This window comes from Hipposideros armiger, unplaced genomic scaffold (assembly GCF_001890085.2).
Source record: "Hipposideros armiger isolate ML-2016 unplaced genomic scaffold, ASM189008v1 scaffold_79, whole genome shotgun sequence".
Lineage (NCBI taxonomy): Eukaryota > Metazoa > Chordata > Mammalia > Chiroptera > Hipposideridae > Hipposideros > Hipposideros armiger.
Window position 1 is genome coordinate 1,610,397 of NW_017731429.1, and position 17,681 is coordinate 1,628,077.

General features: G+C 35.7%; 2 protein-coding genes across 2 annotated transcripts in view; both read right to left on the minus strand.

The window, feature by feature from the left end:
* Window positions 1-17,681, minus strand: part of CCDC81 (coiled-coil domain containing 81) — a 112,757-nt gene that overhangs the window by 78,172 nt on the left and 16,904 nt on the right. The gene's annotated exons all lie outside the window — the stretch shown is intronic.
* HIKESHI (heat shock protein nuclear import factor hikeshi) overlaps window positions 443-17,681 on the minus strand; it is a 38,181-nt gene continuing 20,942 nt past the window's right edge. The window contains exons 3-5 of the mRNA XM_019643508.1: window positions 8,176-8,327; window positions 1,940-2,058; window positions 443-795 (exon numbers count right to left, since the gene is read on the minus strand). Of these exons, the coding sequence (XP_019499053.1) occupies window positions 741-795; window positions 1,940-2,058; window positions 8,176-8,327 (326 nt within the window). The 3' untranslated portion in view covers window positions 443-740. The remainder of the gene's footprint in view (window positions 796-1,939; window positions 2,059-8,175; window positions 8,328-17,681) is intronic.

The following is a 17,681-nucleotide window of genomic DNA, read 5'->3' on the forward strand; positions in this document are numbered from 1 at the left end:
ATTATAGGTGAGATCCTGGTGGCTGTCCGTCAATGGGAGTCACCAGTATAAATGAGTCAGAGTTCCCTTTTGAATGAGGCACAACAGTTTTATCTTCATATGCAAGATAATTAATCCTATATATTCTATACAAAAGTGCCTAACAACATTTCCAGTATTAACAAAACAAAACAAAACAAAACAAGCCTCATCAGTATTAATCATGGCAATTTTGTTAAATACAAATGTATGAATTTGCAGATACAAAACTCACAGCCAACCTGTTCTAATTGAAAAGACTTGTAATCTTAAGCAATACTAGATGAAAAAAATTTATCCATATGTAAAAATGTGTATTCCATGTTTTGTAAAAATTCCTCCACATTTGCTATAGTTGATTTTAAGTTAACTACTCTAGCAAACCAGTATAAAAATAAATGAAAGATCATAAATGCAATGGCATTTGGCACACTATGGTTGTAAATATGCTTTATTTTTAAGTTAAAGAATGAATCATAGCCAAAACAAAATGTTTTGCCTCTGAATAATATTTTCAGCTTAAGGGAAAAAAGTCATTAATGAGGAACATGTTTTCATTTTTCAATGTTTTTAATTTTTTATAAAGATTTTAATTAAGCTTCACAGTCACTAAGCAGTTTTAAAACTTAGGTTTCATAATTCTCTTTGATTTCATGCTTTTAAATGATTTATCTTCAAAACATGACAAATTTCAGAATCCATTAAAAATTACTTTATTCAAATTATGTTTTCCAAAAGAGAGGGTTCTGTGCTAGTCGTCTTTGAAAGTTTTCATACCTACGAAAGAAAAAAACATTTATAAGAAAATTAAAATAGAATCTTTCATAATTTGTCAAATGACTTAACAAAAGCAAATAATTTTACATGTCATTTCTAGAAAGCTAAAAAGTTAATCCGAAAGTTTAATGATAAATTTATAAAAAGATAGCAAGATATCAAAGAACACAAATCATAGTAAATTTTATTGTTTATCTTCTGCAAATCTGAAAGCTAGAAGGGAACCTAAGAAAAAAGTCAAATCTAATTTCTCCTCCCTCATTTCATAAATGAGTAGTAGATGAGAGTAATTTGCTCAAGGTCATATAGCTAAATTGTAACAATATTCAAGGCTAATACATTCCAGTGCTATCCATGTTACACCATGCTGCCACTTCTCAACAAACTCTCTATGCCAGCGGTTCTCAACCTTCCTAATGCCACGACCCCTTAATACAGTTCCTCATGTTGTGGTGACCCCCAACCATAAAATTATTTTCATTGCTACTCTATAACTGTAATTTTGCTACTGTTATGAATCGTAATGTAAATATCTTTTTGTTTTCTGATGGTCTTAGGTGACCCCTATGAAAGGGTCGTTCGACCCCCAAAGGGGTCGCAACCCACAGGTTGAGAACCGCTGCTCTATGCATTCCCACCACTGGGATATTCAAAGTGAAAAGAAATATAGTACCTAGAAAACAGAAACATGGAAAAGCTAGAAAAATACATGTATTAATCATTCATGTACAGGATGCACCATAAACCACCTTGATGCCTTAATACATGTTTACTTTAGATCAAGACACCTAAACTTACAAAAAATAAGTTTTGATTGATATTTCAAGTCTCATATATAGTACTAATAATTTAAAATATAAAAAAATTCACACTCTTTAATTGTGGTCCCTAAAATACAGGCAATTGATTTTCCCTTCTTTATAAATTCAAAATGGCTACTATATAAAAGAATATTTAGCGTAAGAACCATTCCTAATCTAAACTCTATAATACATACTTTTTAATGATATGCAAATATTAATATATGCTGATGTCCACAATTTAAAAATATGTTTAAATGTTAAAGAACAAATACATTCACAAGCAAAAAATATATATGGTTACTATAAAAACCTTAATATTAGAGATACAAAATGCCCCATACCATTTCAGAACCACATTTGCTGGAATGAACATTTCAGATGGACTTGGTGTCATCTGGGCCTGAGAGATAGCAAATGATGAAGCAAAATTGTAGAAATTGTCCAACATCTTTTGTGTGAACTGAAAAGTTAATAATGAATAGATTAGTGGATTATACTAAATACTCCATTTAGATCTTAATATTTTAAATCAAAAATGTTCCCACATTAACTCAGTTTTAAGGATTGAGTTCTAAGACACTCTAATGTTGAAAGTTACGAGAGGTCATAAAATAACATTACAGCACAAAAATTATAACAATCTGTCTCTAGTACTTTCTTTATACCTCAAAGAATTTTTGTTATCAAATATTTTAAGTTCCTAACATATTCACTTTGGGGAAAAAAAAGAAAAATCTTTTTCCTTCAAAATATCTTCTTTTATCTCCATCTCTGTTATCAACTACATCCGTCTCCTAAAATACCACCCTCCTCAAATCAGCCTGTTTCTTCATATAAAACAAGTAACCAAATCTAAGAAGTCTATTTCTTGCCAGAAAGATGAAATTTAAATATAATAAAGGAACAACTGGCTACTTGCCATCAATTATAAAGAAAAGAAAGGTTAACACTATTCCATTTCCTCTATTTCCTGGTTTCTTCTCATTGATCCTCAAATGGGCAAATCCATTAACATCTTCATGACTCCTTGGTAAAAGCTAGAAGTAAACTGATTCATATTTCTTGAGACACAAATGTGTTTAAGCACTAAGCCCAAAAGTAAACAAACTATTAAAGATAATACTACCTTCTATTCACTCAAAAATAGTCTTCCCAATACCCCTTTCTCACTACATGACAGAAAATGTCTTATTAGGGTTTTTGTTTGTTTAATAATATCAAGGTAATTTAATTCAATAGAACCTACCATTAAGGTACCTGAACTAACATCAAAGTACAGTAAGATCACTAAAAGATCAGTATCAGAGGGTAAAAATCAACAGCAACAACCTGTCACATTAACAACAAAAATATTTAAATGTAACTTAAAAAGATCCAATTCAGGGGCCGGCTGAGTGGCTCAGTTGGTTAAGAGCTCGCTCAAAGGTTTGAGCTCTGAGCAATAGCGGTTCGAGTCCTGCCCGAGCTGAGCTGCTGCTGAGCTGCCAACAGGTGGCAGGATGGCTCAGCTAAAAAAAAAAAAAAGATCCAATTCAGAATAGAAACAAAGTCTACAAAATACCTAAAAGAAATGCTAAGACAAGCTGATAATAAGACTTGTGGAAAATATTCTAAGTCTCTCTTGAGAAACAGAAAAGAAAACAAATGAAAGGACCTATATACCAGGTTCACGGGGAAAGATAAAACATGTTCACAGATGGGAAGACTTACTGTGATAATGGCAGCAATTCTCCCCAATTAAATCTATAAGTCCAATGTTACTTCCAACTAAATTCCAACAAGGTTTTTCATGGAACTTGACAAGCTGATTCAAAAATTATAAAGAATACCTAGTAGGAGGAGGGACTTGGCCTACCAGATATTAATTAAGATTTTTACTGGCAAAAAGACAGGCAAATAAACTACAATAATTGGAATAAAAGAGAGCCCAGAAACAAACCTAAGCAGCACGTGATAACATGATATGCCTTTAACAAAGATGCTATTATTACTCAGAGGTTTTTTTTTAAAAAAAAAGAAGGACTAACTCTTCAATTAATGGGGCTAGGACAACTAGTTTTCCACAGGGGAAAAAGAATTTACAATAGATACCGTCCTATACCACACACAAACATAATTCAAAAATTAAAACGTTAAAACTATAAGAGAACCTAACATCTTATCAGGGTAGAAAAGGATTTTTCAAATACAAAAAAACTCACAAATCATAAAGGAAACAACTGATAACCCGGTCTATATAAAAACATGTTATGTAAATATGCATTAGATATCATAAATTATATTAAAGACAAGCAACATGCTAGAAGATATCTGCAACATATATAACAAAGGATCATTATCCGGAACACATAAAGGCCTCTTCTCAAAAAAGATAAAATTAAAAGTACCATAAATAATACAATATATAGTTGGGGAAAATTTATAAACAGTCAATTCCTATAACAGGAAATACAAATACAGACCAAAATGTTAAAAGATGCTCAACTTCATTAGTAACTAAAAAATACAAACCAAAACAATAGTTATAATTTCACCTGTCAGTTGGGCAAAAATTTAAGGTCTGATAAGTATTAGTGAGACTGTATAAACATCTACCAATATGAAAATGAAAAGAACCAACTGTGGCTCATTCATACAATGACATACTATACAGTAAGCAAAACAAACTAGATCTATGCCATGTATCAACACAGATAAATCTTTAAAATAATGTTGAGTGAAAAGTAAGTTATAGAAGTTTGTGTGGTATACCATTTATATTCATTTTAAAAACACACAAAAGAGTAAATCAACAAGAAGGAAAAGTAGAGGAACCAAAAATCAAGGGATTCAAAATAGAAGAGAAATAAAAGAAATCTGTACAGTAATGGTGAAAGAAAATAATACCCTGATGACAGCTATGCAATAGTCAAATAATTAGTACATAGTAAGACAAAAAAAAAAACACAAAATGGAGCATTCCAAAAAATACATTTCTAAGGCAAATTTTAAATGGCTATATTTAAATATATTAAATGGGAATTTACACTTGGCAGAATCTGGGCATAAATTAGAAATGGAAACAGAAATCCATGCAAAGAGGAAAAAATGAAGTATTTATTAACCAGGAAAAATAAAGTTACACAAGAAATGTAATCATAGCACTACACATGGCTCAGCTCTGAAAAATATTTACCTAATCATAATATTGAAAACTTTGAATATTCATTTAACAAAAATCTATATTGGAAAGGTGGGGAGAAAAGATGTCTGTGTCTACTGAGGAACAGAGAGCTAAATCACGTTACGTTTTGGTAAGTCGATGGAAAACACCTACAACAGATAAATTAATAAAGAACAGGTGAAGTTTTTCTGACACATGGAGGAAAATAAAGGAAGAAATAAGTTAAAAACAAAAGGGGAAAGTTGGAAGTGGATCTTCTGAGGAAAATAAGCAGAATATAAAAAGTAAAACAGGATAGTTGTTAAATGTACAGCTATTTGACTTTTTAAACCATGTACGTGCACTCCCAATAAAAACTAAAATGGAATGAGAGTAACTAGGAGTATTAGTTAGACAAAATATAATTCTAGGTGGAAGACATATGGAAGTCTTTGTATATAAACTACTATAAAGAGAGTTCTATAAAGACAGGTATTATTTTATTTTTTCTACCTATTTTTATTTATTTGTACTTAAGAACACTTGGCACATGGCAGGTACACAGTAAATATTTGTGGAATGTACTTTACAGTATACGTAAAATATTTCAAAATAATATGTTCAATAAAAAATACTTTATAAAAAAGTTCTAAGACCCCCAATGGATGCCAGAAACTGCAGACAGTACCAAACTCTGTATAGACTATGTTTTTTCCTATATGGACATACCTATGATAGTTTAATTTATAAATTAGGCAATTTCACACAAAATTCATTTTTGCCATAGATCTTAGCAACCTCAGCATTGATTTCTTTCCTTTCCTTATTAAGTTGAGATCCTTCACCTTTGCACTTAAAGTGAGCACTTTATGGCTTATCTTTGGCATATCCAAATTGCCAGCATCGCTACTCTTTCAGTTCGGGGCCATTATTAAGTAAAATAAAGGTTACTTAAACACTGCGATGCCAAAACAAGTCAATCTGACAAGCAAGACAGCTATTTACATCGTGGATATGCTGGACAAAGGGACGATTCACATCCTAGGCAGGACAGACCGGAACGGTGAGAGACTTCATCACCCTACTCAGAACAGCACACCACTTAAAACTTATGAAGTGCTTATTTCTGGAATTTTCCATTTAATATTTTCAAACCGCAGTTGACCGCAGGTAACCAAAGCCACAAAAAGTGAAACCATGGATAAGAACTACTATAATTTATAAATATACAGAGTAAAAGATCTTCTTGCCCCTCTCCAGGGATAAAATCACTTTGGTAGGAATTTTCCAGACATTTTTCTAATACAGTCTATGTGGGATACTACAAGAAATATTTTAGAGCTTCCTTTTTTCAGCACAGTTATTTTTTTAATTACTAAAAAAAAAAATTTTAAGACCAAGACTCTGACATTCTTAATTCAGCTAACTCTCAAACAATCATGTGACAAGTCTACCTTCAAATTCATGGCCACAACCCTCAAAAGCATGCTGCCCAGCATACCCGTATTAGTACAGTCGCCCTCCTCTCTCCTAGAGGACTTTATTTAGTAATCTTTTTAATTTATATTTCCAATATCTCCTCTCCCCTCAATCTTTGCTGATGACCTTGCTTCCTATTTCAGCTGAGCAAAGAGAAGGAACCAAGAGAGAACTTACACAAGTTTGAATCCATTTACCAACCTCCTGAATCTGTACCCACATCCATTACTATAAACGCTGTCCATTAGCCTATCTAAAGTCAACACCTCCAAATGTGCTCCCAGTTCCTACTCTCTCTCTTCTGCACCATCATTTTTTTTTCTTTAATGTTTCATTCCTGTTAGTCAAACATGATAAAATATCTCCCATTAAAAGCAAGGGGAATAAAATCTTTTTTCCCACAGCCCTCTCAAGTAACCAAACCATTTATCTGCTGCCCTTTAAAACAACATTCTTCCAGAGTCGTCTACATTCACCGTTTCCATTTGCTCCTCTCCAGTTCACTTAAACTCACTCCAAACGCCCCTTCCGCCTCTCTGAACTCCTGCTCCTCGTGAACAACCTCTACCTGCAGAATCCAATGGTTACTTCTTAGCCTTCATCTTACCTGACCCATCCATCAGCAGTGACACTATTGATGATCACTCCTTCCTTCTTAAAAGCCACTCTTCACTTGGCTTTCACAACACCACTTTTGGGGCCTCCTCCTACGTGAGGCTGCTCCTTTTCTTTCTCTCCTCATTTCCTAAGCTCCTCAGCTTTGAAATGGCCCTGCAGTCAGTGGCCAACTTTCCTATTTACAGTTACTTTTCTAGTGATCACACCCCCACTACAACTTTAAATACCATCTCTATACTGATGACTCCCAAACGCTGATCTCTATACCAGGCCTCTCTTTAAACTCTAGACTTGTCATCTCCACTTGGGTATCTAATAGACATGCCAAACATAGTATGGCCAAAATCCACCTCTTGATTCTACTCCCAGCACATACTTGTTATTTTCACAATATTCCTGTGTTCCATTCCTCAAGCCAAAATCTCTGGAGCAATAGTTGATGTCTCTCTCATCTCAGACCTCACTGTGATCCATACCATGAAACACGACTGGCTCCACCTTCAATTATCTCCAGAAGTCAACTACTTTGCATCACCTCCACTTCCGCCTCCCCATACCCACTGGTTCAAATCATTATCATCTTTCAGACAGATTTTCACAAGACTCCTAACTGATCTTCCTCCTTCCATCTTTGCCCCACTACAGTTTCTCTTCAAATATGTAAAAGTGATCCTTTAAAAATGTAAGTTAGATCATATCACTCTTTTGCTCAGAGCTCTCATTTTCTCTTACAAACAGAATAGAAGCCAAAGTCCTTATAAAAGGCAATGGGGTCCCCTATGATTTATACACTGTAGCCATCTCCTCCATAATCTCCAACCTCAGCTCATTTCTCATTCTTGCTCACATTGCTCCAGCCACAAGAACATTCAGATTATTCTTCAAACATAATAGATTCCTACTTCATGGCCTTTGTACTAGCTATACCTCTGCCTAGTCCACCCTCCCCTTCAGGCCTGTGCCATACAGAGGTTAAAAGTCAAACCTCCTAAAATTACATTACTTTAAGGTCCATGAAGACAAGGATCTTGCTTTTCAGGTTCACAACTATATAGGCGATACTCATAGCCTAGCATATTAATTGTGGGAGGAAAAGAGGAAAACAATATTTAAACTTATTTTTATCATTATAAAAACCTAAGTCCTATAAAAGCATTTACAAATTTGAAAATTCCAATAGAGAAAATAGACAAACTGAAAATATCCATGGAAGCCAGTAACTTATGTCATATATGTTTATCTTCATTTTTACATGTTTTCTACCACCAGGCTAATTTCTAATATATAGAATAGATTTTTAAATTATTTTAGAAAATGAAGAAATATACACTGCATTACCTGAGTGAATGAGTCAACTGAGGATACAGCAGCATTGCCTACAGGAGTCTGCTGAGCCAGACTGTCCAATAATTCCACGGAAATTCCAATCTGAGCAACAGATGGAGTTCGTACAATATTCATGGCTCCAAAAGGGTGTTGGCTTCCTTCTCCTGAAAGAAATTAACATGTGCCAGGTATTTCAAGTTTAACCTGTATCCATACAAATTCCTTTGTAAATATGTGCAGAACCTCTGATGTACATGCTCTAAAAAGCTCTGCTCTATGAAAGTTTGTCTCTTTTCAGATAAATGTAAAAAGCTATAGTTTTTTTTATGTTAACAAAGAATAAGAAAACTAAAATATTTCGCACCAGATAAACAGCTGTTACCTTTCTAAAACTCATTAAAATTACTGCAGTTTATTAAAACTTAATAATTTTTAAATAAAATATTGATAAAATTCCCATTCGAAATAAACAGAATGAGAGAAAAATAAATAAATCAGCATTAATTAGATAAAAGATTCTCAATGCTAACTCTGAGGGAAAGTTTTTTAGACTTAGTTTTAACATCTTCTGATTACTCCACTAAAGAAACACCTTTAAATTGCCATTATCACTGATAAACAACATGGCATATTTTACTAAATGTCACCCCATTGAACACCTGATCTGTTATCAAATAAGCAATAAAGAAATCTGCAGCTTATTCATGAAAGATATTTAATAACTTTTCCCTTTTATATTTTATAATATTTTATAATTTCCCCTTTAAAATACATCAAATGTACAGCTGATCCTGTAAGTGCCACCTAACTTATACATGGAAAATACAGGCCAATTTTCCACATAAGACATAACCAGAAAAGTTAGTCTGATGAGAGGAAAAGAATCATACAATGATTAGATTTTTGGATTATCTGTTTTTATATAACTATAAAATATTTAAACAAATACTCAAGAACAAAAATCTGGGACAACACACATTCCTAATAACTAGAACACTCATTGCAAGTAACAAAACTCTTTTAAAATTTCAAATATATGAATAAAAACTTATAAATGTATTTTCTTCTGTATTTAAAACATACACACACACCCCTCATTAAACATGACTGGTTTGGATATTTTCAGTATTTTTAAATTGTTTGTTTTATTTAATTTTCACATATTTGTGAGTTTTCCAGATTTACTTCTATTATTTCTAATTTCTATCAGTTTAGTCAAAGAATATACTTTGGATGATTTCAATCTTTTAAAATACCAGGGGTGCCAAAGAAATGTATACACATGACTTGTATTCATCTTTTGTTATCGGTATGTATTGAGTATTACAATTTTAATAGTTTTTTTCCTTTCTTGAAATGTGTATACATTTTTCTAGCACTCTCTGTATACTGAGTCTTGTTTTGTGGCCTAATATATGATACAGTCTATCCAAAGAAATGGTCCATGTGCACTTGAGAAGAAATGTGTAGTCTGCTGTTGTTAGGTAGAATGTTCTTTATAAATCTGTTAGGTCTAGATGGCTTATAGCATTGCTCTCGTCTTCTATTTCCTTGATGATCTATCTAGCTGTTCTATCCATTACTGAAAGTACGGTACTGGTTTCCAACTATTATTGCTGAACTGTCTATTTCTCTCTTCAATTCTGTCAGTTTCTGCTTCATGTAATTTGAGGCTCTGTTCTATGGGTTGACCCTTTTGATCATTATATGATGTCTTTCTTGTACCTCTCTAACAATTTTTGTCTTAAGTCTATTTAATTTTAATAAAGCCACTCCAGCTTTCTTTTGGTTTCTGTTGCATATATCTTTTTTATCCTTTACCTTCAATCAACTGAATCAAGTTAGATCATGTTTATCCATTCTGCAAATCTCTGCCTTTTAATTAGAAAGTTTAATTTTGTGTTAAAAAGATACTTGCTAGTATACCATTTTAATTCCTCATCATTTCTTTTAGTATATACTTTTTGTTGTTTTCTTAGCAGTTGAAATGGAGATTACAATTAACATCTTAATTTATAACAACCGAATTTGGATTAATATCAATTTAATTTCAATAGCATAGAGAAACTTTGCTCCTATATAACTCCTCTCCTTTCTGTTGTTATTGTCACAAATTACATCTTTATACATAGTATGCCCATAAACAAAGACATAGCTGTTGTTTTATGCAGTTGTCTTTTATGTAAGATAGGGAAAAAAAGAGTTAGGTATAAACAAAATATGCATTAATACTGACTTTTATAATTACCTATGTAGTTACCCTTACCTGTGTTTTTTCCTTCATGTGAATTCGAATTATTGTCTCATGTCCTCTGATTTCAGCCTGAAGGATTCCCTTTAGCATTTCTTGTAGGATGTGTTTTCTAGCAATGACTCTGTTTGCGTTTATCTGGGAATGTTTTCATTCCTCCTTCATTTCTGATGGATAGTTTTGATAGAGAATTTTTGATTAACAGCTTTTTATTTTCAGTACTTTCAATATGTCATCCCACTGCCTTCTGGACTCCACGGTTTCTGGTGAGAAATCAGTTGTAATCTTCAGGATCCTTGTATGTGACGAATTGCTTCTCTTGCTGCTTTCCAGATGCTTTGTCATTGGCAGTTTGATTATATGTCTTGATGTGGAGTTTAACCTACTTGGAGTACACTGAGTTTCTTTTTTTTCTTTTTAAGATTTTATTGGGGAATTGGGGGAGGGGAACAGTGTTGGGGAATTGGGGAAGGGGAACAGCTAAGTTGTGCTTAATCTTAGTTGTGAAGGGCGCAGCAAGCTCAGCTCCAAGTCCAGTCGCACTGCTCAGCTCAAGGTGCTGTGTTCAATGCTCCAAGTCCAGTCGCACTGCTCAGCTCAAGGTGCTGTGTTCAATTAGTTGCGTGTGGGTGTCGACACGATCCCATGCAGGAGTTGAACCAGCAGCCTTGTTGTTAAGAGCGCATGCTTAACTGAGCCACCCAAACGGCAGCTTAGCTCAAGGTGCTGAGTTCAGTCTTTTAGTTGCAGGCAGACATAGCCCACCATCTTGAACAGGCAACCTTGTTGTTAGGGGCACATGCTCTTACCAGCTGATCCTTCTGCCACCTGTTGGCAGCTCAGCAGCAGCTCAGCTCGGGCACAGCTCACTGGCCATGTGGGAATCGAACCAGCGACCCTGTTGCTCAGATCTCACACTCTTGAGCAAGCTCTTAACCAACTGAGCCACTCGGCTGGCCCTACACTGAGTTTCTTAAGTGTGTAGATTAATGTTTTCATAAAATTTAGAAAGTTTTAGGGCATTATTTCTTCAATATTCTTTCCACTCTTTCTGTCTCCTCCTTCTGGGACTCCTACTATACATATGTTGGTATATTTGATTGTGTGTCATCGATCTCTAAAGCTCTGTTCATTTTTTTAAATTCTTTGATCTTTCTGCTCTTCAAACTAGTTATTTCAAGTTATTTGACCTATCTTCAAGTTCACTGATTCTTTCTTCTGCCTAATCAAATCTAGTGAATTTTTCATGTTTCTGCTCTTTTCAGCTAATTTACTTCCTTCTATAATTTCTGATATTCTCTATTTGATGACACATCATTCTCCTGGTCTCCTTTGGTTCTTAAGCATATTTGAGACAGTTTACTTAGAGTCCTTAACTATTAAGTCCAGTGCCTGTGCTTTCTAGGGGCAGTTTCTGTTCATTTCTTCTGTGAAATGGCCTTATTTTCTTGTTTCTTGCACACTTCATTAACTTTTTATGGAAAACAGGATGTCAAATATTATAATGTAGCAATCATATGTTTCCTCCTCCTCAGAGTTTGTTACTGTTTGCTGTAGTTGTTTCCTTGTTTAATGACTTTTCTGAATGAATACTGTAAAGTCTGTATATTTTGGCATGTGTGACCGGTCAAGCCTCTGTTCTATTAGTTTAATGGTCAGCTAATGATTGGAAAGTGATTCCCTTAGAAGCTTAGAACCAAATACTTCACCCAGTCTTAGCTGATGGGCTGTGTATTGACACATGCCTTCAATACTCAAGCAGGCAGTTTACAACTCTTCCTTAGCCTTCAGTTCCTGCTTATGCAGAACCTCAAGGTCAGCCAGAGGTTGAGAACATAGGACCTTCCCAAGCACATGCACAGCCCCGGACAAGTATGTGGTCTTTTAGAATCCTAGAAATTTAGAAAATTTCAAAACCCTTATTCTCCAAAGTATCTTATTCCCAGCCTTTCCTCCCAAGCTTCTGGTTAGTCTGCTTTTTGCCCCAGCTGTTGTCACTGCCTCAGGCAACAGTGACAACAGCCTATAAATATTTTTGACAAACACTCCCACAGTAGTAACTTTAGCATTGGAAGAGTTTCAACTTAGGCGAGAAAAAGGCAAGTCTTTTGAATTGGTCTTTCAGGGAGCCACCAGACAGATCAAAACAAATTCATTACAATTTGTTATGAATGGGGTCCATTCTGCTTCCTCTAGTACCATGGGCTGTTAATTTCAAAGCTACCACTGAGCTGAAGAGCAGGAGATGGGACCAGGGGAAGTCAAAATGCCACAAACCTCACTGTTCTTAGCTAAAGATTCAGTGTTTTTTCTTGACTAAGTGTCCCCTGGTTGCTTTAAATTTTGGGTTAGTTTCCAGACACGTGAAAAAGTTAATTCCGAGAGCTTTTATGAAGGGATAGACTTTTGTAGTTCCTTACTCCACCATTTTTATTGTTTTAAATTAGAATTATGCTAAGTTCAGAAAATGCACTGCTATTTGCATTACAGGCTCCAATGATCTCAGTCAAGGAAAGAGGTTCAATACAACCTTCTTTGCTTTAGTTATAACTATTCAGGTAGTGGTCTGCCCAAGCAGAAAGTCTTGTCATAACCTCCATATTGCATTACACACAAGTTCTTGGCAAATGAGTAAGGCCCAAGTAAAACTGGCTAAGACCCATTGTTAGAGATGGAACTAAGGAAATATTCTGACTTCTTCATTCTAAGACAAGAGGAAAAGAAACAGACTCAAAAGTCTTTGGAAATCTTTAATCTATATTGTGTGAGAGCTACTGTGCAATTACATCATTCATTTAGTAACTCATTCTCAAAATGGGCTTGAGACAGTAATTGATACCCTCCAAGTACAAAGTTTCTTATTTGCAAACCATAAAATAAAGTACTGGGAAGAAACACTGGAATATATTATACAAATTTACAGTTAGTGTTTAATTGTAGATTTGAATTTATGATAGACAAAGTAAAAAACAAAACAAAAAACAACCATGATCAGTTACACTGTCTCATTGTCTGGGGGAAAAAAACATAGTTCAAAAAGTAAAACATCTGATCTGGTCTTTTAAAAAATACATTAAAGTCCTCAGTAACATTCCAAGAATGAAAGCAAGAGCAAAATTTTTAAGTTTCTCAAAGTGTCCATCCTCAAAGTAAGTCAAAGCGTAACACAAGGCTCAAATCAGAAAGAAATCATACGGGAAACTTGTCAGTACACAAGGAAAAGCAGTCATCATTATTTACTATCTGGGACTAAAGGACTCTTTTAAAAAATATATACATTTTAATTGAGACAACCAAGTTGGCACAGTAGATAAACACTGTGCTTACCTCCTCTCACAACCACATCAAAATTACAACTAATCTACAAAACAACCATTATTGAGAATCACCTAAAATCAAGCTGAACTGAAGCCTCCTTTCAACTAAGATGGCAGAAGCCATCTCGAGACCGTTAAATATCAGGAGGTATATTTCGTCTGTGGGGGTCGCCCCCAAGCCCCAGAGGAGCGACAGGTGCCAGCCCCAGCCCAGCCCAGGGTTCCAGTGCCGGGGAGAGAAGTCCCCATAATTTCTGGTTGTGAAAACCAGCGGAGATTGTGACTGAGTGAGACTGAGTGCAGCTTCACTCCCAGGCGCTCCTCTTAAAGGGACCATGCACGCACAGACTTACCCACCAATGGAATCACTGGCTCTCAGCTTCTGCACTGGGGCAGCAGCTGGAAAGGTGGCAGGGACATATGGTGGGGAACTGAGTTGTCTGGCGTGGGACGAGGGGCTGGAGAGGCAGCTTTCTCCTGAACCGGGGAGCTGGTAAAGGCCACTATTTCTTTGCTGAGCCCTCTCCCTTCCCAGCGTGCGAATGCAGGCCACCATATCTGAGTCTCCGCCATCTGTTCATCACGCCCTGGTGACTTCAGACCCGGCCCCGCCCAACTTCAGGCACCCCCAAACCACTTTCAGTGGCTTTTTCATGCAAGCTGCCAGCCTTAGCTCAAGCTACAGACTTTCCTAGGGTCTCTCAAAGGTTAGTGGAACCCGGACAAGCAGCATTTGGCTTGAGCTTGTCCTGTGCCTCTGGCTGAGAAGCCCTAAGTGTGTTACTAGCGGCAGCCGGCCTTGATTCGATGTTTGACCTCTCAAGGCACTTCCAAGCACAGTACGGGTGGCAGCCATCTGCGGATTTCTTTGTGGCTCCTGCCGGGTGGACCTGGGTGGCACACAGGCTGTGGCTGAACTTGACCTACAGTGGATCCCCCCAAGGTGGTTCTCAGACTGGAGCCCCAGTGGACAGCTTCAAAACAAGCTGGTACAACACACCCAAGGGGCAGATTGGGCAGACACCAGAGTCATGCTGAGGCAGATCCTGCTCCGTAGGGTCAGCCCCCGCACAACAACTCTTCCACTATAGTCAAGGCCAGTCCTCCCAACCAGTGAGCCCAAGGGTCAGTCCCTCCCACTGATGTGCAAACATCAACCAAGGCTCAACTATAAGAGGGCACACACAACCCACACAAGGGACGCACTTGGAGCACGTGGCTCAGGTGACCAGGAAGAGTGCACCACTGAACCCCACAGCACACCTACTACATAAGGCCATTCTACTAAGATCAGAAGACATAGCAGACCTACCTAATACATAGAAACAAACACAGGGAGACAGCCAAAATGGGGAGACAAAGAAACATGTCCCATATAAAACAGAACAAAGCTCCATAAAAAGAACTAAGTGAAATGGATATAAGCAATGTATCAGACACAGAGTTCCAAACACTGGTTATAAGGATGCTCAAGTGATCTCAGGGAGAGCTTCAACAGAGAGACAGGAAGCATAAAAATGGAGATGGAAACCATAAAAAAGAACCAGTCAGAAATAAAGGAAACAATAACGGAAATGAAGAATATATTACTGGGAACTGACAGTAGATTAGATGAAGCAGAGGATCCAATCAGCGATGTAGAAGATAAGGTAGCAGAAAACTCCCAACCAGAACAGCAAAAAGAAAAAGAATCCCAAAAATCGAGGAGAATTTAAGGGCCTTTTGGGACAATATCAAGCGTACCAACATTTGCATTATAGGGGTACCAGAAGAAGAGAGAGAGCAAGAAACTGAAAACCTATTTGAAGAAATAATTACAGAAAACTTCCCAAACCTGGTGAAGGAAATAGACATACAAGCCCAGGTAGCACAGAGTCCCAAACAAGATAAACCCAAAGATGCCAACACCAAGATACATCATAATTAAAATGCCAAAGGTTAAAGACAAAGAATCTTAAAAATAGCAAGAGAAAAGCAGTTAGTTACCTACAAGGGAGCCCCATAAGACTGTTAGCTGATTTCTCAACAGAAATTTTGCAGGCAAGAAAGGGGTGTCAGGAAATATTTCAAGTGATGAAAAGCAATGACATACAACCAAGATTACTCTACCCAGCAAAACTTTCATTTAGAATTGAAGGACAGATAAGGAGCTTCCTAGACAAGAAAAAGCTGAAGAAGTTCATCACCCCCAAACCAGTATTACAAGGAATCTTAGAGGAGCTTCTTTAAGATGGGAGAAGGGTTAAGGATGGTGAAAGGGGAATGGATTAAGAAGTACAAATTGGTTGTTACACAGTAGTCATGGGGATGTAGGGTATATAGCATAAGGAATACAGTCAATAATATTGTAATAACTAGGTATGGTGCCAGACAGGTAATGGATATATCAGGATGATAGATGGAAATGGGGCTGTGGGTAGTGTGAAAAAGGTTGAAGGTATTAAAAAATACAAATTGGTAGTTAATACAGTATGGGGAATATAATCAACAACATTGTAAAGATCATGTAAGGTGCCAGATGGGCACTGGATTTATCAGGGGGATCACTTCATAGACTATAGATGCCTGATCAATGCACTATACACCTGAAGAGCTGAAGTAGAATAATATTGAATGTCAACTATAACTAAATATATAGGTATATAAAGTCACAGGATGTGGAGTACAACATAGGGAAGATAGTGAATGGTATTGTAAAAGCTATATAAGATGTCAGAGGGATAGTAGCTTGGGGCTGGGTTATCACTTTATGAGGAGCTTAAATGTCTAACTATTATGTTGCTTTGTACACCTGAAATTAATAATATTATATATATTTTCTTTAAGTCAATTAAAGTTCAAAAGATACAATGAAAAATAACTTTATTAGAACTTTTAATAAGTATTAAAATACAGCAAACCCATATATTCATTCCACATTTCCCTGAAATTTAAGTTTTACATAGGCAAAATGAGCCAGGTTCTCTGAATACAACATTCATCAACTGTCGTGGATAAATGTGGAACTTATCCATCTTATAAAATCTGACTCCTGATTTTAAACACATCTCTAATAGGTTCTATTATAGCTTATTATTACTTCTGGTTCATTTTCTGGAAATTGCATTATCAAAATGCCAATACTTAAAACTCTGAAATTATGACACTTCTAAGGGCTCATAATTTGTTAAAGAAAAGATGGCCATCTTCTTTGATCTGCAATTTGTCATTTTTAGATTTATAAACATTATTGAGAATAATCAATCCAATTAATTTCTTTCATTTCTACACCTATTACCTTCTAATTACCTTTCTATAAACACCCACTTTGAACAATGTCCACTTACAAACTGTATCCAGTCAATTTTAGAGCACAAACATAGATAAAATACCAGCATACATCCTTTCACATGTCTAAGATTTTGTCACAAAATATTGTGTGATTACTTCCTCTTTGCTGAATGATGAAATGGGTAAGAATACCATATTTTCTTTTGGCCCTTAGAAATAATACTGTTCAATTATCAATTTTTTAGTCTGAGAAAATTCACCTAAGAGATCACCATCTGAAGATTCAGTCTGAGATTTTGCTTATATGATCAACCTCACCATCATCAGAGCCTAGAATGCTATTTCCCTCTTTGCATTCATTTTCTGATTCATGCAATAACTGTGAAACTGGTTCCTCTGTCAATTTTCTTGTCATTATGAACAAAATATGAAAAATTATGAATTTGCAATTCTGTTCAAAAAGTAAAAAACAGATAATGAACATGGTGTCTCCAGTCTCCTTTTTTACTTCTTGAAAGATGACATAATCCTTTGAACAATGCAGTATGAAAACTAGGATCATGCAATGGCAAACTAAGGTGCACAGACTAAATCTTGCCCATAATCTATTTTTGTATGACCCGGGAGCTAAGAATTGTATATATATATATATATACATATATATATATATATATATATAT